Source organism: Thalassophryne amazonica, chromosome 8, assembly GCF_902500255.1.
Source record: "Thalassophryne amazonica chromosome 8, fThaAma1.1, whole genome shotgun sequence".
NCBI lineage: Eukaryota > Metazoa > Chordata > Actinopteri > Batrachoidiformes > Batrachoididae > Thalassophryne > Thalassophryne amazonica.
In genome coordinates, this window is record NC_047110.1 from 106,791,383 (window position 1) to 106,812,679 (window position 21,297).

Sequence of the window (21,297 nt, forward strand, 5' to 3'; positions counted from 1 at the left end):
TCTTTGTGGCTGTGGTCCCAGCTCTCTTCAGGTCATTGACCATGTCCTCCTGTGTAGTTCTGAGCTTTCTCAGAATCATCCTTACCCCACAAAGTGAGATCTTGCATGGAATCCCAGACTGAGGGAGATTGACAGTCATCTTGTGTTTCTTCCACTTTCTAATAAATAATCATAACAGCTGTTGTCTTCTACCAAGCTGCTTGCCTGTTGTCCTGTAGTCCATCCCAGCCTTGTGCAGGTCTACAATTTTGTCCCTGGTGTCCTTAGACAGCTCTTTGGTCTTGGCTATGGTGGACAGGTTGGAGTGTGATTGATTGAGTGTGGGAACAGGTGTCTTTTATACAGGTAACAAGTTCAAACAGGTGCAATTAATACAGGTAAAGAGTGCAGAATAAGAGGGCTTCTTAAAGAAAAATTATCAGGTCTGTGAGAGCCAGAATTCCTGTTGGTTGGTAGGGGGTCAAAAACTTATTTTATGCAATAAAATGCAAATTAATTATTTAAAAATCATACAATGTGATTTTCTGGATTTTATTTTTTTAAGGATTCTGTCTCTCACAGTTGAAGTGTACCTATGATAAAATTACAGACCTCTCCATTCTTTGTAGGTGGGAAAACCTGCCCCACCGTGTGTGTGTGTGTGTGTGTGTGTGTGTGTGTGTGTGTGTGTGTGTGTGTGTGTGTATATATTATATATATATATATATATATATATATAATATATGTGTGTGTGTGTGTGTGTGCTTATGTATGTGCATGTTGTACTATCACACAGTAGGCAGCACTTAGGACTTTGATTGAATAAACACAATGTGAGAGAGAGAGAGAGAGAGAGAGAGAGATGTTGTCCAATAAGACTCACACAGATTGAACCTGAAGGATGTAACTGAGTATTTTCACCTGTTTGGAAAAATATTGTATCATAAAACAGAGTAATAATGGACCCTTTGAATGCATGTCTATAGAAATCTTTTTTCGTGATAAATATACCCACAGTGATACGTACTGACCATCTGCAGATACATACAACAATTAAAAATAAACAACTAAAATAAAATTGCTCGTATTTTATATGAAATAAAAAGATGTTCAAAATGTTTTATTCATGTTTTTTAAATTGTTTTAAGTTAGATTGAAGTTGTCTGTCTGATGTCACACAGCCATAATTCACATAGATCCCGTCACCGCAGGGTGTTTTTGTTCTGGCTGTGGTTTACAGGAGCTGCTTGGCCGGTCCAGTGGGCGTGTCTCACAGAGCGCAGACTGACTCAGTGGGCGTGTCTCACAGAGCGCAGACCGACTCAGTGGGCGTGTCTCACAGAGCACAGACTGACTCAGTGGGCGTGTCTCACAGAGCGCAGACCGACTCAGTGGGCGTGTCTCACAGAGCGCAGACCGACTCAGTGCATGACCTCTGTTCCTGTATAGGACCTCTGTCCCCCTGCAGGACCTCTGTCCCCCTGCAGTTTGGGTCTCATTCTGCTTTTGTCCCCTTGTTGCTTTAAGGTCCAGCTCACAGTCCTGTTTCTGTGCTGGAATCTGTCATCATTTGTGTGTTCAAGCCTCAGGGAGACGTTTAAATACTTTTTCTCTCAATTTAAAGAAACATTTTGTCCATTGCTGGAAAGGAGTGCTCACAGTTTTGCATATTATTCTTTTGATTTATAAATAAAATCAGTCAGTCAGTTGATTGAGTTATTGGTGTGTGTGTGTGTGTGTGTGTGTGTGTGTGTGTTGGAGTTGACGCCGGCCTGCTGCTCCTCTCTCTGCCTCAGACCCGCTGTGCACATGTTGACAATAACACCGCGTTGTTGTCTCGTCTCCAGTGACAAAAGCTTATTGTTTCTGTGTGTGTGTGTGTGTGTGTGTGTGTGTTTCTGTGTGTGTGTGTGTGTGTGTGTGTGTGTGTGTGTGTGTGTGTGTGTGTGTGTGTGTGTGTGTGTGTGTGTTGCATGCCAGGCTTCACTCTGGAATAGACTGTGAATTTTAATTTGTCGTTGTTGGATGACTGAACCGTTGTTTTGTGTCGGTGAACATCTCATCCTGCAGCTTCCTCGTTACAGTTGTAACGCTTCATTCTGATTGATTTCATTGTTTTTCTTTAGAAATGTGTGATGTTTTGGACTGATGTGTGTGCATGTGTTTTAGGATATTGTGTTCTTTGGTTGTGTTTTTGTTGTTCTCAGCCTGAACTGAGCCCCATCTTGCCGCAGATGTTTAACAGTTACAATCTGTTTTCTCTCACGTTTCTTCTCACTTTACTTCGTCGTGTCTCCTTCGTCCGCCGTCCCTCGGCGCTCCTTCTCTCTCAGTGTGTGGTAAATTTCATCAGTGAGCTCCAGGAGCAGATGTGCAGGTTTCATGAGGAGATCAGCACTCGTATCCAGGAGAAACGTGCCCTGGAGGAGACCGAGGCCCAGCAGGGGACACCACGGGTCCAAAGCCCAAATGCCGCGCTGGCAGACTTGAACCCTGACTGGGGCGACACCTGGAGGCAGAGTGAAGGGCACACTGTTCACGTAGGGAGACCTGATGGATGAACTCCTCTTCTCCTCCCACCCCGTCATGTCTTCTTTTCCTCTCCTCTTTTAACCGCTCCACATGGTGTTTGGATGTTCTCACACATCCAACTAACACTTTGGGATGATGCAGCTCTGGAGATCAGTTTTCCAAATACTTCCACAATATTTGAGTGTCACTGAGCACGCTGAATCGGAACCTGTGGAAACACACACACACACACACACACACACACACACACACACACACACACACACACACACACACACACACACACAAAACTGTTACAGCTACAATACAAATACTCGTAGAAGACTATACACATAGATTTTGTTAATATTATAAAGTTATTTACAGCAAATCAGCTGGTGCTGCAAAAGAGAATTTTAATGTCAATGAGGCTTTTGTCTGGTTAAATAAATAAAGGAAATATATATAACACAAAATCAAATTTGAATTCTTGAAATTTTCCTTTCCATACAAAAATCAAATGTGATTTTTTTTTTTTTAAGAATCTTACCAAAGATCATGTTGCAAGCCTTATTTTAAAAATAAATAAATAATAAAATTTTAAATAATCTTAATTTCTTTGTAGGTGCATAGTTGCATATGTAATTGCTCTAAAATATTAAATATGACCTGATTTCCTTATAAATTGCTGGAAATCACCTCAAAGAAAATTTTAAAGAGAAAAGTTAACAGTGCATGTTTCATCTGTATGTACCGTGCATCCAGAAAGTATTCACAGCGCCTCACTTTTTTCCACATTTTTAATGTTATGGCCTTATTCCAAAATGGATGAAATTCATTTTTTTCCTCAAAATTCTACACACAGTACCCCATAATGATAATCTGAAAAAGGTTTTAAAGAGATTTTTGCAAATGTATTAAAAAAAAACAAAGAAATCACATGTACATAAGTATTCACAGTCTTTGCCATGAAGCTCAAAATTGAGCTCAGGTGCCTCCTGTTTCCACTGAACATCCTTGAGATGTTTCTGCAACCTAATAGGAGTCCATCTGGGGTAAATTCAGTTGATTGGACATGATTTGGAAAGACACACACCTGTCTACACATAAGGTCCCACAGTTGACAGTCAGAGCACAAACCAAACATGAAGTCAAAGGAACTGTCTGTGGACCTCCGAGACAAGATTGTCTGGAGGTACAAATCTGGAGAAGGGTACAGAAACATTTCTGCTGCTTTGAAGGTCCTAATGAGCACAGTGACCTCCATCATCTGTAAATGGAAGAAGTTCAGATCAATGTACAGAGACATCCTGGATGAAAACCTGCTACAGAGTGCTTTTGACCTCAGACTGGAGGGATGGTTCGTCTTTCAGCAGGACAGTGACCTTAATCACACAGCCAAGATATCAAAGGAGTGGATTTTATTTATTTAGGTTTTTTTATATAAATGAGCAAAAATGTAAAAAACAAAAAAATCATGTCATCATTATGGGGTGTTGTGAGTAGAATTTTGAGGGGAAAAAAATAATTTACTCCATTTTGAAATAAGGCTGTAACATAACAAAATGTGGAAAAAGTGAAGTGCCGTGAATACTTTCCAGATGTACTATATGATTATGAAAGTGACTCATTTATTAACTGTGTTCATTGTCTTTACAAATTATTAAATGCAGAAATTAATACCTTGGTTAACATGAATACTATTAGTGAATTAGTGAACACATTAGTTAATCTTTAAATTTCATTACATTCATGTCGAGCATTGAAAGAATCACTCCAAGATTATAAAATGGAGTGTGTGTGTCCCACCGTGCAGAGTATAATGTGGGTGGAGATATGGTGGATGGGAATCCACTGAGTTTTGGGAAAAAAAGGATTTTTTACGAGTGGTGTGCTTACTCAAGAGAGCTTTGCGCCAAACCTGGGTCGGGGAAGGCTGTTCTAGGACAAGATTTAGACGAGGTGGCTGAGTTGTGACTCAGCTCATATGTTGCAAAATGAACCCAAACCTGATCAGATGTTTGCACATTGAAACTGAGAACAATTTGACTCGGCAACATGCACTTTTTTCAGCTCCTCAGGTATTTGAAGCATTTGGAAAAACACGTCAGTGCAGACCTCTTTCCTTTTTGTGAATCTTTTCAAACTGAGTTTTGTCTGAAATATTGTTTTTTTTTCTTCATGCGGTTTGCTTGCATGATGGTGGTTCCTCCTCTACTAACAAGGTTTGCCTTTTTCTTCCTAGCCTGACCAGGTGGATGAGCCATGGAGCGGTTACCTTGTGTTTTTTTTAATGGTTTTAAATGCAGCGGCTGCATGGATATTACTGTGTATGGTTTCCATGGCGAGTGGCATTGTGCATCCTGGTGGCTTTGAGTCCTTGTTGTAGGTCCTCAGGTTCATCCTTTAGTTTGTTGCTGATAACTGCACGCTGTGGTGTCGGTTTCAGGTGGATTTGTTTCCCACATTAACACTGTTCTGTCCGGCTCCGGAAACCTTTACACCTGCACCAAACCGGAATCTGTCCATTAAACATGTCTGCATGTGCACACTCCAGTAACACAGACCCACCTCCTGCTGATGGTGAAATTTGGAAGAAATGAGTCTATTCTCGATTTCAGACTTTTAAATCCGTGTGCAGACACAGCAGGCGTCCTCATTTGCATGACGCTTTTTGCCTGTGCCGTGGCTTTTAGGTAACATCTGAGCTTATCTTTGCTTTGTTGTTTTATTTTCTGCAGGATTTGCTGCAAGAAGTAAAACTGCTTAAGTGCAAAGTGGAAGATTTAGAAGGCGAGAAGAGTCAGTATGAGAGGAAGCTACGAGCTACTAAGGTACGTCACAGTTTGTTGTTTGAATGTGTTCTTATTGTAATTACATCACTTTGAATCCTTCAAAGTTTATCTGTGCAAACGAGCGGCTATGTTTCCAGTTGGAGCTGGTAGGGGAAGGTTACAGTTACAGAGTTACATACATGCTTATAAGCAGGCGTGCACATAACTGGTGCTCATGATGTGAAGAATAAATGCTGCGCATCAGAAAACATGGAGGGAAGCTCTTTTCCTGCAGTCTGTCGTCATCGCTTTCCATCTGAGAAGCGCTTCCTTCCACATTCTGCTGTGCATCATTTAGTTTTTAGCGCCGTGATCCCCAGGAGCACCAGTTATGTGCACACCTGCTTATAAACCAGTTCGGTTCATTTATACATTATTATGACTGGTTATGCTGTTGTATATGATAGACTGGCGTGCTGTCCCCCGCCTGTACCCCGCCTTTCGCCCTACGACAGCTGGGATAGTCTCCAGGTCCCCTGTGAACCTTAACTGGATTAATGGAGTAAAGAAAATGAAGACATTGAAGACTTTAGACTTTTTGATTTTTCTTTGCAGTGGATAGAATGAATCAGACATTCTAAACGATCTTAACACATACTGTTTGATACATAAACTGGAATATGTGAAGATGAACCTACATGCTGTTTAATCCTTTCAGAAGAAGACCTTCTGTGGGTTTGGATGCAATGAGCTTTTTCCTAAAAATGAACACTTTGGAAGTTTTTGATTTGAAGGAGGTTATTGCTTTCTGTTTCTTACACTGCTTCCTTCCTCGTCTCTCCATCTCCCTCCTCCTCCTCCTCTATTAACTCCTCTCTGCTGCTCGCTCTCTTTTCATTAATTTCCGCTCCCCTCTCCCTATCATTACCCTCTTCCTGTCGTTTTCTCTCCAGCTCTCCATCTCTTACTCTCTCCATGTGTGTTACCAGTCGCTCATGACCCAGCTGTCCAGCCTCAAGCTGACTGTGGAGCACACACAGCTGGAGAAGCAGCACTGGGAGGAGCGCTGGCGCAGCGCACAGGTGCCTCTTCTAACTCCTCCTCCTCCTCCTCACTGACAGTGCTGTCATCCTTCTTTCTCCTCTCTATTCTGATTTTTGACATTTCTGCTTCCCTTGTTTTTTTCCCCCAGATTTTCCATTATTGCACATTCAGCTCTTGCTCTTCCTTCTGATCCCAGTTTTGTTTTTGGCGTTTCCATGTCTGAATCTGAAAATGTGCAAGATGTTGCATAAAATTCTGACTTTGAAGCAGTTCAAATACAATACCTGATCCATTGTTGTCTCTCTTTTTTTTTCACTGTTTTTTTTTTAGATTGCATGTTTGGCATAAATCTGTGTACAAATACAGAATGTGTTATAAGCAGATGTGCACATAACTGGTGCTCATGGTGATCACAGTGCAGAAAATAAATAATGCATAGCAGAAAACACAGAGGGAAGCAGTTCACCGACAAGCTGCTGTTATCACTTCCCTCCGCATTCTACTGCTCACCATTTATTTATAGCTCCATGATCACTGTGAGCAGCAGTTATGTGCACACCTGCTTATAAACCAGTTCAGTTTGTTTATACATTATCTCATTGCTGTTTCTGTGTATTAACTTTGTGCATAATTGATATTACTGTTAGGTTCATATATATTTGAAGAGGGAGTAGTGCACCGGGATAAGGAATTGGGATACAAATATGTAGATCTGGGTTCAATTGCTGTTTTTCTTTTTTCTATTTAGTAAAATTTATAGATGTCAATGTGCCTAAATAATACACATTAAAACGTTTTATTGTCGTCTTCACACTACCTGTCTGTTCTTGGACAACACACTTCATTTGCATTGTCCCACTCCACCCAGCTGTAAATGGGTTCCAGCCTTGGCTGCGTAAGTGACCCACCACAGACTTGTGCCCTATCCAGTGGCAGTGGTAGACTCTCATCCACTTCACGCTACGTAATCCGGTGGTAAACACTAGCACCACTGAACCTCAGTGCCTGTATCTGTGTAGGCTCTCCTCTGTACAGGATTTACTTCTTCATCACATATATTTTGGGGAGCAGGTAAATCAGTAGGTTAGTAGTTGGACAATCACTGTATAGTCTTGGGTTTGAGTCCCAGTCACACTACCCACTTGTGTCCTTGGACAAGACACTTCATCTGCATTGTATTAGTCCACCCAGCTGTAAAAGCGTACCAACCCTGGCTGGGGAATTACCTGTGATGAATTGGCATCCCATCCAAGGGGAGTCGTAGACTCTAGTACGCTTCACTTTACTGTATCTGGTTATAAACACCAGCATCAGTGGGCCTTATGGCCTGGATAGGAATTAGTTTTTCTGATTCATCAGTGCAGCTAAACCAAGATCATTGTCATTTATATATTTTTAAATTTTTATTGACAAACACAGGCTACTTTTTTAAAAGTAGGTAAATGTAGACTGCAAATCAAGGTGACCAAATCCCCTTAACGTCAAAACAACAGTGTCAGTATACGTCCACAACAAAAATGTTTGATAATCTTCCCAGAGTGGCAGCTATGACCAGACCAGGTCAATAAAAGATTACGAGGCGCCTTCAATAAGTTTTGAGACTTTTTTCGTATGGGCAGTTATAATCATCCCACACTCTTGTAATTATGTCTAAGGAGATAATCTACCAATTTTTGTTATTCCAGGTTGAAAGAGACGGCTGTATGTGGACGTTAAGCGGACCCTACTAAATCACGCTCGTCACATCTTACTTTTTTGCAAAATGCAGTCGGGACAGGAGGACACTTTGGAAGAGTGATACGCATAAGATTTTGTGTTAAGCTCAGAAAGAACGCTACGCAGACTTATGAACTGCTTCATACTGCTTATGGATTAAACTGCATGGGCAGAGCATCAGTGTTTTGTTGGCACAAAAAGTTTAAGGGTGGCAGAGAGTCTGAGAGACGATGAGAGGTGTGGGAGGCGGAAGGAAGTCAGAACACCGGAGCTGTTGGGGAAAATTCATACTTTTATGGATGAGGACCGTCAAGTGTCAATAGAGACAATAAGTGTAGAGTTTGAAGTCAGTGTGAGAACTGTGCACATGATTATTCATGAGGAACTCAACATGTGGAAGATTTGTGCTAAGTTCAGGACAATGCACCAGTCCACAACTCCATCCGTGTTTCCAACTGTTTGACGGAGATGGGCATTTAGACAGTTCCTCACCCTCCCTACAGTCCAGACCTTGCTCCCTGTGATTTTTGGGTGTTCCCCAAGCTCAAGGAAAACCTTAGAGGCAGTCTTAGAGGGGATGAAAGAGGCTGTGACAAGGGTCGTGGACACGTTCACACCAGGGGACTTCAGGGGGCCTTCCAGAAGTTGTTGGAATGACACAACAAGTGCATTGCATCTGGAGGGGAGTACTTTGAAGGGGACTAGAGTTTCGTGCTTGTTCGAGGGAAAAAAGTGTCCCTACGAAAAACTTATTGAAGGCACCTCGTACATAGGGGTCAGAATTTAACAATCCTCCAATCATGTTTAAAAGTGGATCTCATGAATTGCCTAATTATAAAGATTCCAAACAGGTATAGTTTGTACTATCTGTAGCTGAAGGTTATGGAGTTATGGGGTAAAAACAGTATTCATGGGATAAAAACAGTATTCATGGGGTAAAAACAGCAAAAAATGTTGACAATTTTAGTCTGAACAAGAGTCAGAAATTAAAGATGACCCAATTCTGATACATAATGATGGAAATCATGGGTCTTCTAAACTGGGGATGATGGGCACTGCCCCCCCCCCCATACTTTCATTGTTACCCCCCTTAAGACCTGTTCACTCTTGATGCGCTCTGAAACCACTTATTTTCCATCACTAGTTCCTCAAAGAACACAGCACCCAATTCTTTACTATTTCAACTTATTCCGATGTTTTCTAGGAAAAAAAACTCCTGCAGATTATTAATTGGGGTATTATGACTAGTGAAGACAGATAAGGACTAGTTAGCACCATCTGTTATGTTTAGTTATCATGAGTTTTCATGCAGGCTCATAGACATCATGCACGTTATCTTCTTCCTCAGGTGGAGATTTCAGGGCTGCAGCAGCTTCTGGCCTCCAAAGACGCTGAAATCGAATGCCTACAGACCCAACTTCTGGCCAGAGGCAGCACCGGCAATGACAGCGCAGAGAGAGGTACGCGCATCCAACGGTCTCACCTGTCTCGTTAGATTTACCTCCGTCTGTCTGTGTGTGTGTGTGTGTGTGGGTGTGTGTGAGCTCCAGTTACTGTGAGGTCTAATCAACTCTGTCTTCTGCTGCCCTTGTTTTTGACTCTGTGCTGCCCTCTGCTGTAGAGGAGGTGTACATCAAGCATCTGATTCACAAATGTAAGGCACGGTGTGTGACGGCCGCACCGCCTCCGCCTGTGTGTCCACCTGCCAACACGAGTCACATGTTCGTGTCACGATGTGTCATTTCAAGTGTGCATCATGTGGTCAGGTTGTCTGTGGTGTTTGTACAGTTTTTCAAGTCTGAGGATCTGCAGGTTTTTCATTCTAGCAGCCGTGAGCACGCCTGTTAATTACTAAATCTTCAATAAAATGCATGTTTTTGTAATTTGGAGTTAGCCTCATTCATAATCCAAGATGGCTGCTCTGAGCATCAGTAGTAGTCAAAACTAGTTTTTACTGGGGGGGTTTCCCCAGCACATGTATCTAATGACAAAACATCCCGAGTCTGGGGACTAATGTGAGCAGAGGATCCAATGAGTTGGGGATGGTGGAAGGATCATGGTGATCCCTTCACCATCCCCAACTCATTGGATCCTCTGCTCACATTGCTCCCCAGACAAGGGCTATTTTGTTTTTATATCTCAGAAAATTACTGTATTGTTTCAAAAATGATATGTTAAATAAAATTGGGGATCCATGTTGTGTGGAACTGTTGTCTTTCGGCCAACAAAAATGGCCGAAGGAAAGTAGTTCGGCACAGCATGGATCCACTACAACACATCCAGGGGTACTAGATCCAGTAGTAAACCCATGAATCCACACATGACTCGGGTATAATTTCTGTGCCCAACTTACTAAATCGTGCAAAAATCATGTCCTATTGTTTTCTCCAGACATGTTATTTTTTGCATGAAATCCAACATAATGTGCTGCTACTGTTAGTTAAAGCAGTGGTTTTCAAACTGTGAGGCGCACCCCCGGTGGGCACCAGAGTTCTTCAGGGAGGGCGCAAGGAATGGGTATCGAAAATTATTAAGAAATGCTTCGATCCACCAACATCAATAGCCTTTTTGCTTAACTTATCGGTCCTTCAGAGCGGTCGTTGTTTTTGAGGGTGTTTTATTGGGAAAATGTTGATTGCAGACCCTGCAGCGGGTTAGAGATCAATCACTAATGATTAAATGCAGAGTGGTGCATACAGAGCAAAAAGAGAAAGAAACACTCAGTGCATCATGGGAACCCCCCAGCAGTCTAAGTCTATAGCAGCATAACTAAGGGATGGTTCAGGGTCACATGATCCAGCCCTAACTATAAGCTTTAGCAAAAAGGAAAGTTTTAAGCCTAATCTTAAAAGTAGAGAGGGTGTCTGTCTCCCTGATCTGAATTGGGAGCTGGTTCCACAGGAGAGGAGCCTGAAAGCTGAAGGCTCTGCCTCCCATTCTACTCTTACAAACCCTAGGAACTACAAGTAAGCCTGCAGTCTGAGAGCGAAGCGCTCTATTGGGGTGATATGGTACTATGAGGTCCCTAAGATAAGATGGGACCTGATTATTCAAAACCTTATAAGTAAGAAGAAGAATTTTAAATTCTATTCTAGAATTAACAGGAAGCCAATGAAGAGAGACCAATATGGGTGAGATATGCTCTCTCCTTCTAGTCCCTGTCAGTACTCTAGCTGCAGCATTTTGAATTAACTGAAGGCTTTTCAGGGAACCTTTAGGACAACCTGATAATAATGAATTACAATAGTCCAGCCTAGAGGAAATAAATGCATGAATTAGTTTTTCAGCATCACTCTGAGACAAGACCTTTCTAATTTAGAGATATTGCGTAAATGCAAAAAAGCAGTCCTACATATTTGTTTAATATGCGCATTGAATGACATATCCTGATCAAAAATGACTCCAAGATTTCTCACAGTATTACTAGAGGTCAGGGTAATGCCATCCAGAGTAAGGATCTGGTTAGACACCATCTTAAGTACAATAACTTCAGTTTTATCTGAGTTTAAAAGCAGGAAATTAGAGGTCATCCATGTCTTTATGTCTGTAAGACAATCCTGCAGTTTAGCTAATTGGTGTGTGTCCTCTGGCTTCATGGATAGATAAAGCTGAGTATCATCTGCGTAACAATGAAAATTTAAGCAATGCTCAAAACTCACAGGAGGTATCGATAAGGGAATCGATAAAGAATCGGATCGATAAGCGGAATCGATAATGGCATCGATATTGATAAAATCTTGACAGTACCCATCCCTGAAGTTGAATTAATATTATTTATGTTAAAATGTGTTAGTTACGCCAAAGACATTTAAAAACACGCAGCGATGTTTAAATGTTAAAAAAAAGATGTTTAAATATGACAAAAGATAAAAATAGAAGAATAGAAAGTTCTTTAAAAACATGTTTACAAAGGCTGTAAAATGTGTAACTGCATAGACAGTTCCTTAAAAATGCACAAATACTTTTAAAATGTGTTTAAGATGTGTAAAAGAATAAAAAGAAACACACAAAGATGTTGAAATTGTGTGTGTTGGTGGGGGGCAGCTATTCATTTGTTCTCTGAGGGGGGCTCACTCTCCCACACTTTGAAAACCCCTGAGTTAAAGGGTTAGTTAGCTGTTGCTAACAACGCGCTACAACGCAAAATAGTAGTAAATTAAAGCACTTATTTAACGTCCGTGCCATCACTCCTCTTCCATGAGGCCTATTTATTCAGATTTATTATGAGGTAAATGAAAATGATATCTATTGAAACAGGTTGTATTTTACTCTGCAGTCCATCACAAATGTCCCAGCTAACAAGCTAGGCTGTGTTGGGCACAGTGTTTAGCTTAACTGGAGTGAGCTAACTATTTCCATTAAAATGAATAAATAACTTCTGCTTTTGTTGCCCTGAGCAGGTCTGTATTGTAAAAGCGATGTTTAATCTCAGTGGGACTTTCTGGTTAAATAAAGATAAAATACATAACTTATTTTCGAGAGTGTAAGTCATAACTTTCAAAAAAAAAAAAAAACCTCTTGAACAGGAAAAAACAAGTCGCACCAAAGTATAGGTTCCATCAGAGTATAAGTCTTGCTTTTTTCTATAAGTGGAGCACACTTTTTAATACCAGGTTTCCCAGGCGGCACATGTTTAATAAAAGACAAGACCTCAATGTAGCACATGTGCACATCATAGCTTTTGCTGTTACTTAATATAAGGACTTTGAAATTCCAACAATAAACAACATAGACAAATAAACGTGTGATGGACAACATATTTGGATGTTATTTGATTGTTTGTTTTTCTATATGTGGAACTCACTTTTTAATACATTGTGTTCCTTTGGGGATGAGTTTAATAACAGACAGAAACTCAGTGTAACACGTGCACACCACAGCTTGTCCTGTTTCTTCATATAAGGACTTTTAAATTCCAATAATTAACAAGATGGGGACATAAACGTGCAATGGACAACATATTATATGTTATTTGATGCCATTTGGACAACAGAAAACATCAGATTGACATGGATGAAAAACTGAAAATTGGATTCGGAAGCCCTCATCTTGTGGTGTGTGTTAAAAGGACTTTTGAATTCCATAAATAAGTAAGATGGACAAATAGTGTGATGGACAATGAGAATGAATTGCTGTTCCACAGTGGTGAAAACATTACAGTGAGAAATTTGTCCATTTTTTTAATCAGCTCTTTAATTTGGGATTTTTGTTAGTGTGTACTTTTATTGTTGGGAGTTTTGTTTGTTTAGTGCATTGATTCCTGAGAAACCCGTGTAGAAATAGGTGATAATTTTTTTTTATTTATTTTTTTTTGTATATATGTTGCAGAGTATAAATCATATAACCTCCAAAACTATGACTTGCACTTTGGAAAATATGGTAAACAAAATAAAGGTGCAGGATGACAGAAGCTCTAAGCTGCGGCGCTGATGCTAGCAGTGGCATCTGAATGGGAAAAACTGATCCTGGCAGGCGTGCACGTGAGCATATCAGCCCATAGGGCAAAAACATCTTGAGTGGTGTTTTGTTGGAATGACACTCTGCAGACTCTCGCAGATTTTCTCCTCAGCTCTTACGCGGTGGTGTGTGTGTGTGTGTGTGTGTGCGCGTGCGTGTGTGTGTGTGTGACTCCACAACATCATTCACAGTATGTTGGAGCGATGTTTGATTTCAAACTGTAGCAAACACGAAGGATTCTGGAACTTAAAAGCAGCAAGTGGCCGCTTTGAATGCTTTAAAACGTGTCGGCCTGTGAATCGAGCGCGACAGCGTTTAGTCTGAGATGAGTTCGGACACGAGCTTCACCTTGTGCTAGAAGTAGGACATGTTCCAAACGGATTAAACCAGAGTGCCGTAATACTCCAAATCTCCTGGCTGTCAAACGTTAAGTCTGCTTTTAAGTTTGAAAGAGTCTCGTGGCTCTGGCTCCAGCAGCATCCGTCCGGCGTTCATCCATAATTGTTTCTACACTGAGAGGGCGGAGCGACCTGCACGCAGAAAGTCACACTGTGTTGCATGTTGTCCTCCAGTGTGACACATCATTAAAAACAGCGCCTGAATCCAGATTTGAATGACGTTTGGCTCAGATGTGTGCTTACAGAATCCTTGAGTGTCTAAAATGTAAAGTCATTGAAGCAAAAACGTGATCTTAAGAAGCTGTATAGGTGTAGTCCATCCCAGTTTACCACAAAATGTACTTGGTGTAGAAGTCAGGCTTTTATAAATCTCCTTTGTTTCTGTGGTATGTCACAAAATTACAGTTGATTTTGTTGCTGGTAAATATATTATTGGTGACAGCATAATGCAGTCTGCAACCTCACCCCTAGATGGCGGTAAATCCTGCACACTGTTGCTTTCACTGTCCAGTAGACATCAGGCTGGACGTTTGAGTGAAATATGTCCAGATTTGACTTTGAGTTCTTCTCTACTGGATCTCTTGTCACCAGTTTTTACGAGCTGGGTCCATCAGTTTCTTTCTGCTTCGCTTTGACGTTTCATTAGAATAGCCCCCCCCAAAAAAAAACAAAAACAAAAACATCATCCATGACGTAGCCACAGAAAGTGGGTCATGGTGTCATATGGGTCAAAATCCTAAATTATTTTCAAACAAAGCCAAGTTTGGTCATATTTGAAATTTAAGATTATTTACACACTATGGAACAAAATGATAATGGTGCAGAAGAAAATCATTTTTATAACATGAATGGTTAAAAAAGACTGAGTCATCATCAAGAATCAATTAAGCACATTTAAAATCAAACCTTTTAAATGTGCTTAATTTTCAAACAAGGCCTTAAAATGATGTTGAAATTATGGTTTTGAAAATAAGATTACATTCACTTTGCTTTGTGAAATGTCAGAAACGCACGGGGAGATTTCTTTTTCATTTGTATTTGCAATAATTGGATTTTGTTTGTTTATTTTTTATAAGAAATGAACCATCACCTCCTCAATGAAGGTGATGGTTTAGTGGTTAAGCGTTGAGTTTCAGACCAGAGGATCATTTGTTCAAACCCCAGCCTGACTGGAAAATCACTAAGGGCCCTTGGGCAAGGTCCTTAATCCCCTTGTTGTTCCCGGTGTGTAGTGAGCGCCTTGCATGACAGCACCCTCACATCGGGGTGAATGTGAGGCATTATTGTAAAGCGCTTTGAGCGTCTGATGCAGATGGAAAAGTGCTACATAAATGCAGTCCATTTATCATTTGCTCAGTACTATGTAGCTGCACCTTTGGCAGCAATTACATCCTCAAGTCTTCTTGAAAGAAAGAGCTAAGCAAAGGGTGTGAATACTGATTTCTTGTTTTTTTTTTTTTTTTATTGCAAATATATTTGCAATAAAAAAAACTTTTCATGTTGTCATTATGGGGTGTTGTGAGTAGAATTTTGATGGAATAAATGAAATTACTCCATTTTGGAATAAAGTTGTAACATAAAAATGTGGAAAGGTGAAGTGCTGTGACTACTTTCTCACTGAATGTAACAAATTCTGTTTTGCATGTTGAGTCACTAGCTCCTCCAGAGTCACTTGGGAGGAGCTCGGAGTCGAGCCGCTGCTCCTCCATGTCGAAAGGAGTCAGTTGAGGTGGCTCGGGCATCTTTTCCCGATGCCCCCTGGACGCCTCGCTGGAGAGGTGTTCCGGGCACGTCCCATTGGGAGGAGGCCCCGGCGGAAGACCCAGGACATGCTGGAGGGACTACATCTCTCGGCTGGCTTGGGAACCCCAAGGCATTCCCCCGGAGGAGCTGGGGGAGGTGTGTGTGGATCGGGAGGTCTGGGCGGCTTTGCTTGAGCTGCTGCCCCCGCGACCCGACTCCGGATAAAGCGGAAGAAAATGGATGGATGTTGAGTCACTATATTAGTGGCACCCCTCAGGGTTTGTGGGGCATCATCAAATGTGATGTCGATCTGTCCACACAATTAACATTTTGTTTCCAGATGGTAACTGAAGAAGTGTTGTAGGTATTGATTTATGATTGGTATGATGGTTACAGGAATTCGCCTGTTGAAATTCAAACCCATCATTCAACCAAGATGGGTGCCATGAATTTCATTTACAGCTGGTAACTACAGAACTGCTGGAGGAATTGGTCTAAAATTTCCATAGTAAATCTTTGGTGGATAGAGGAAGATACCTGTGCAACACCAGGGTGATCACTCCACCACCAAGATGGCAAAGGCCATTTTGAATTTCATGTTCAATTCATTATCTCAAAAATGCCATCATGGATCATCACCACTTTTGTTGTGGATGTTCTAGTTTGCTACTTGTACAAGCCTACTGCTTTTGGTCATGCTTAGCTTTTCCAATTTCCACTAATGGAGGGGTTGACTAGTACTGTTCCTGACAACATGGCTATTTTTGGATTGAGTTGCCGTGTGTTTGAGACCATTTCACAGCAATTATGAGGCACTTTCTGCAAAGTTGCAATGTAAAAAAAAAAGCTGCTGTAGTGACAGACTGTCAACAGATGGTCAGGATTTGTCCGTTTTGTTCAGTCCAGCAGTAGTAGACTTCTGAGCAACCTTCAGCTATATTTGAAGCAGAAACATTTTGGCATTCGATAGATCAAAAATACAATCTGCTAATGTTGCAGAAATGTTTGACACAGTTTCCTGCTTTCTTTGCATCTCATAACGAAAAAAAAAAATCAGCCTAAACACAATGTTTGGTCATTTCGTTGGATCTTAAATTTTGGCAGGCATGAACAAAGATGGTTTTACCTGTTGCCGTGGACACCGCTGCTCTGTAGAGCCGCAGCTAAACAGAGTTTAACAGTTGTGCAAAGACACTGCGTTTGTTCCAGGTGTTTGGCCGTTTGTGCCGTCGCTGCCTGTTAGCTTTGCTTGTTTCTCTGTGTCAACACGCCCGTCACGTCTGTCACCAGCATCACATCAGGTGCCAAGCGGATGCCGTCAGTTAACTCAGCATTACGTTACCACGAGGCCGGATTAACCTTTTAATTGCCATTTCTTCCTTGTTAGACCAAGAATACCAAAGGCTGAAGGTGGGGATGGAGTCTCTGCTGGCCTCAAATGACAAGAAGGTACATAAACCAGTTTTGTGTGATTTTGGGATGATGATTTTGAGATGATGGACTTTGACTGCTGCTGACAACAGGATCGCCGTATCGAGGAGCTGACCAGTTTGCTCCACCAGTACAGAAGGATGAGAGAGATCATGTTGCTCACACGGGGTAAGATGGCTTTGTTTTTTCCACATTTCTAAAATGTTTATTTGTTAAAGTAGAACATCAGTTAGAACACAAGTCTCATCGCGTTGTTTTACTGTGTTTTATTTGTCTTTCTGTGTGTCAGGGAGCAGTGACGAGGAGCTGAGCTGCAATTTGAAGCTCCGAGCGATCGCACACAAGGCGCACTCGGATATCGTCAGGTCAGAGGTAAAGTAACACCTCATCTGAAGTTATACATGTGTTATAAAGTCAAAGACAACTGTACTGTTATTTTTGTCAGGGGCGGCTCTAGCTTCATGTGATGGGGGCGATGGCGGGGAGGGGTATTGTCACAGGTCACATCCCTTGGAAATTTTTTAAAATCTAAACTGTAAAATCAGAATCAGGCTCAAATTTATTGCCAAGTAAATTTGCACATATGAGGAATTTGATCTGGTGTTATTGGGTGTATAAATAATAAGAAAAAGAAAAGAAAAAAAACACTTCTGTAAGAAGTAAAAGAGTCAAATAGGCAAAGCTATATTCACTGTTAAAAAAAATATAACATAATGCAATAGGAACTGTGCAAAACAGGTGATTGGACTACAGATGTAAAATCAAACGTGTGTTAGCTCAAAATATTAGTAAAAGTTAAGTGAAAAATATATTTTGTTCTTATAACATGAATTTAATCAAGACAACATAAATTCATGCCAGAACAAATTGTTTTTCACTTAACTCACATTTTACTTGAAATATATTCAATTTTTTATAGTGTATATAGCATTTCTAGTCGATTTTTAAACAGTTTTTATTTATTTTAAACGCTGGAAAATTCTGCATTCAGCAGCGTTCATTATTCATCCGTTGTTTATGGAAGACCTTTCCCATACTTTCTCACCTTTGGTCATCAGCTTTGAGTTGAAACCCCTTTAACCCCCCTCTAGATCCACCACTGTGCAGAGGATGCAAAATATCCTAATACTGAAAAGTTTAAAAATGAGTCAAACAGAGAAAATCTATAAAACACAAGTAAAAACTGCACGAGAAGAAGGTACTGGCAAACGAGATATGGAAATAAATAATTATACTGCAAAAGAACATTTGTAGCATCTGCAAAATGACTGAATGATGATGATGATGTGATATTAGACCTGACTTAAGTCGACATAACAAGTCATCGTTTTCTGTCGTGGCATAACTCATGTTATGTTGCACAGTGTTGAGCGAAGCTGACGGCGGTTTGTATGTGCACAGGTGTCGTCTCGAGGGTCTTCTCCTCTGATGTCATCTTCATCTGCTTTTCAGAGAGAACTGGACTCCAGGTATAAACAAACATTTAGGGGCCTGTTTTAAATGTGCAAATTCAAAGTTGCCTCTTATCTTGGAGAAAGCTGATAAAAAAAAAAATACACCAATAAATGGACGCACAGGATGGTAATTGTGTTCTTAGTACTAAATAATAGCATTATTCATACAAACCAAACGGATGCTCAGAACAGAATCTGTGTCTAAAAAATAATAATAATAAAGAAATAAAATCTCTGTAGTTGTTGTAGTATCCTGAGCACTATGAACTCATCAGTTGGATCCACTGGAGACACAAGCTTCCTTAATGGATGTGTGAGTAGAAACAGATTCCAGTTTACAAACATCATTGTCATATTAATCATCACCTTCACTCAAACTGTACTCATTGAAATTAAATATTATTTTAGTCCAACTAAAAACTCTTCATAGGACAAAAAAAAATCCTCCATCAGTCAAGTTGTTGTTGCTTATTTACTCGTTTGATGGTGTTTTTGTGGCAAAACTAAGAATGACATATAACTAGTATTATGAACTGGAATATTACACGTTTATTCAGGAAAACGCTGGTTGGATTAATTCAGCGTTTTTTCCTCATCACTGTGATCCAGTTATTTGTTGATCTTGACATAAGCAAAACCTTCACAAGAATTTTGTTTTTCTTTTTACCCACAATTCACTTTATTTATACAGCAACAAATCTCAGGCGTTACACAGGGATGAGGTCTAAGGTCCCATTCACACTCTGACGATTAGCCCGGCGTTTACCGACGGAAAGTGAAAAGCTGATTAATGTCAACCACCGCCGAGGTCCGCCAGACTCCGCATGGGGCTACGTCAATGACCTCGTACATTCACATAAAAATCCAGTTGCTATCTGATTATTCTGTGGTCATGTAAACAGCAAAATCCGACATGCTATATCAGATAACAACCGTTATCCGATTATAAGAAATCGGATTAACACACCTGGATTTCTGCCTAATACCCTGATTTTTTTCCAGTACTTGTAAACCATTAATCACATTTATTTCATTCTTTTACATTTATTTGCACTCTAGTGCAGCGGGACACACGGCCGTCTAGTCGGGACTCATAACGTCTTTCATCAGATCACAAAGTTGTGAGAGTTCATTGTGTGTCTAAAAATTTACCAAGATGCACAAGCGCGTGTTGTTTCAGGGTTCAAAAGAGCACATTTCTTGGTGATCGATGCTCTGCGAACATTTCTGTCTTAAAAAAAAAAAAAAAAAAATCAATAAATACAACATGTAAACGTGATCAGTGTCAGTTGGGTATGCTGAGTTTCGTCGTGGTCAGTGGAGGTAAAGCTCAACTCTTGCTGGCTTTTTAGCATGAACATTGAAGATTTTAAGCACATTGAATTTTTTCCAGGCCCACAACGAACATCAGCATTGACCGACCAGTGTTGATTTCACTCCTACAGAGTCTAGTGCCGATTGACGTTAATCACCTTTTCGCTCTCCAACAACAAAGCCCAGGCTAATCATTCTCACGGGGTACATGAGCAAGAACATAGCCAACGGCAGTACAGAAAAAACTCACCTATGTAAAAACTGATAAAAAAATGTTCACAAATTTAGTCAAAATGTTTAGGTTTATCTGGAATACGTTATAGAATTTGAAGAGTCGACAAATGAGCCAAAAAGCACTGTATTTCCGAAGTTGTATTTGACTATTTGTTGTAGTCTACTTTTATTACTGGCATTTATTCTTTTATTATTGGAGTTTATTTTGTCTTGTGATTTCATTCCTTGGAAAGTCATATATAATGAGTGAAAGTGTGATTTTTTTTTTTTTTTTTTTTTTTTTAATGTATATAAGTCGCGCGACTTACCAAATGAGTCTCAAAAAAAGACACGTGATGTTAACAAGCGGTGGTTTTATGCTCTGTGAACGCCTGACTGTTTTTGTGGAATCTTGAATTCCGGCCTCTCAAAGTGCCAACAGATGATTGATTCTGGTGCCTGTTCTCCGTGCAGGCCCCGGCGCCGGATCCTGTCCAGCAGTCTAGAAGAGCTGCAGAGCAGATCCTTGCAAAAGGTTCAAACAATCATTTTCTTCTGCTCTTTAATGTTCTTTTAGGGTGCCTGCTAACATGCTAACGTGCTAACTCTGGCTTTGTATGTCTTGTGTGTGTTGGCTGTAGGCTGTAGAAGTCCAGCCTGTTGACAGTGAATCAGGCGTAGGGCCAGAGGTACTAACATGCTGCATGACATCATACAAACTAACCTGCCACAACATAAACCATCCTAACAGCACACTGAGCCGCCCTTCGCTCAGGCCCGTGTGTATTTATATAAGTAGCAGCAGACACTGTGATGTGAGTATGGAGACGCTGAGGGGTATGGCAGAAAGGTTTAGGGCAAGTAAAGCATCAAGAAGGATGCGGTCTGGTGGAAATCTGACCTTTGACCCAACGATCATCAAGCATGATGACAACATACCTTAGACGGAACCAGTGTTGTGTGCGGGTGCACAGACTGGAACCCAGCGCCCGCCAGATGTCTCCGTCGGTACTCCTCAGGATCACAGCTGCCACGCTGCTCCTGGTTTCTGCTGCCCTTTGCCCCGTTCAGCTTATATCAGCAGACGTCCACCCACCAAAGGACACGCCGTTACGCAACAGAGCAGAGCAACAAGCCGAATTACGACCCCCAGTTGCGCCTGTTTTTATAACATTTATTTACGTGGGATTATCAGCCTGTGTGTGGGGGCAAGGCAACAAAAACTTAACTCTACAAAGTGTATTCCTTAATCAATCTGAGGTA

At 40.8% G+C, this 21,297-nt stretch overlaps 1 protein-coding gene and 1 long non-coding RNA gene across 2 annotated transcripts in view; both read left to right on the plus strand.

Moving 5' to 3' along the window:
- Positions 1-21,297, plus strand: part of ppfibp2b (PPFIA binding protein 2b) — a 167,769-nt gene that overhangs the window by 110,499 nt on the left and 35,973 nt on the right. Inside the window, exons 7-16 of the mRNA XM_034175542.1 lie at positions 2,313-2,519; positions 5,232-5,324; positions 9,373-9,484; positions 9,646-9,678; positions 17,010-17,071; positions 17,146-17,221; positions 17,343-17,425; positions 18,455-18,522; positions 18,757-18,820; positions 20,508-20,534. Of these exons, the coding sequence (XP_034031433.1) occupies positions 2,313-2,519; positions 5,232-5,324; positions 9,373-9,484; positions 9,646-9,678; positions 17,010-17,071; positions 17,146-17,221; positions 17,343-17,425; positions 18,455-18,522; positions 18,757-18,820; positions 20,508-20,534 (825 nt within the window). The remainder of the gene's footprint in view (positions 1-2,312; positions 2,520-5,231; positions 5,325-9,372; positions 9,485-9,645; positions 9,679-17,009; positions 17,072-17,145; positions 17,222-17,342; positions 17,426-18,454; positions 18,523-18,756; positions 18,821-20,507; positions 20,535-21,297) is intronic.
- LOC117516262 lies at positions 10,142-13,705 on the plus strand. Its single transcript, XR_004562346.1, has 2 exons — positions 10,142-10,472; positions 12,137-13,705. It is a non-coding gene; the product is annotated as an uncharacterized LOC117516262 (long non-coding RNA).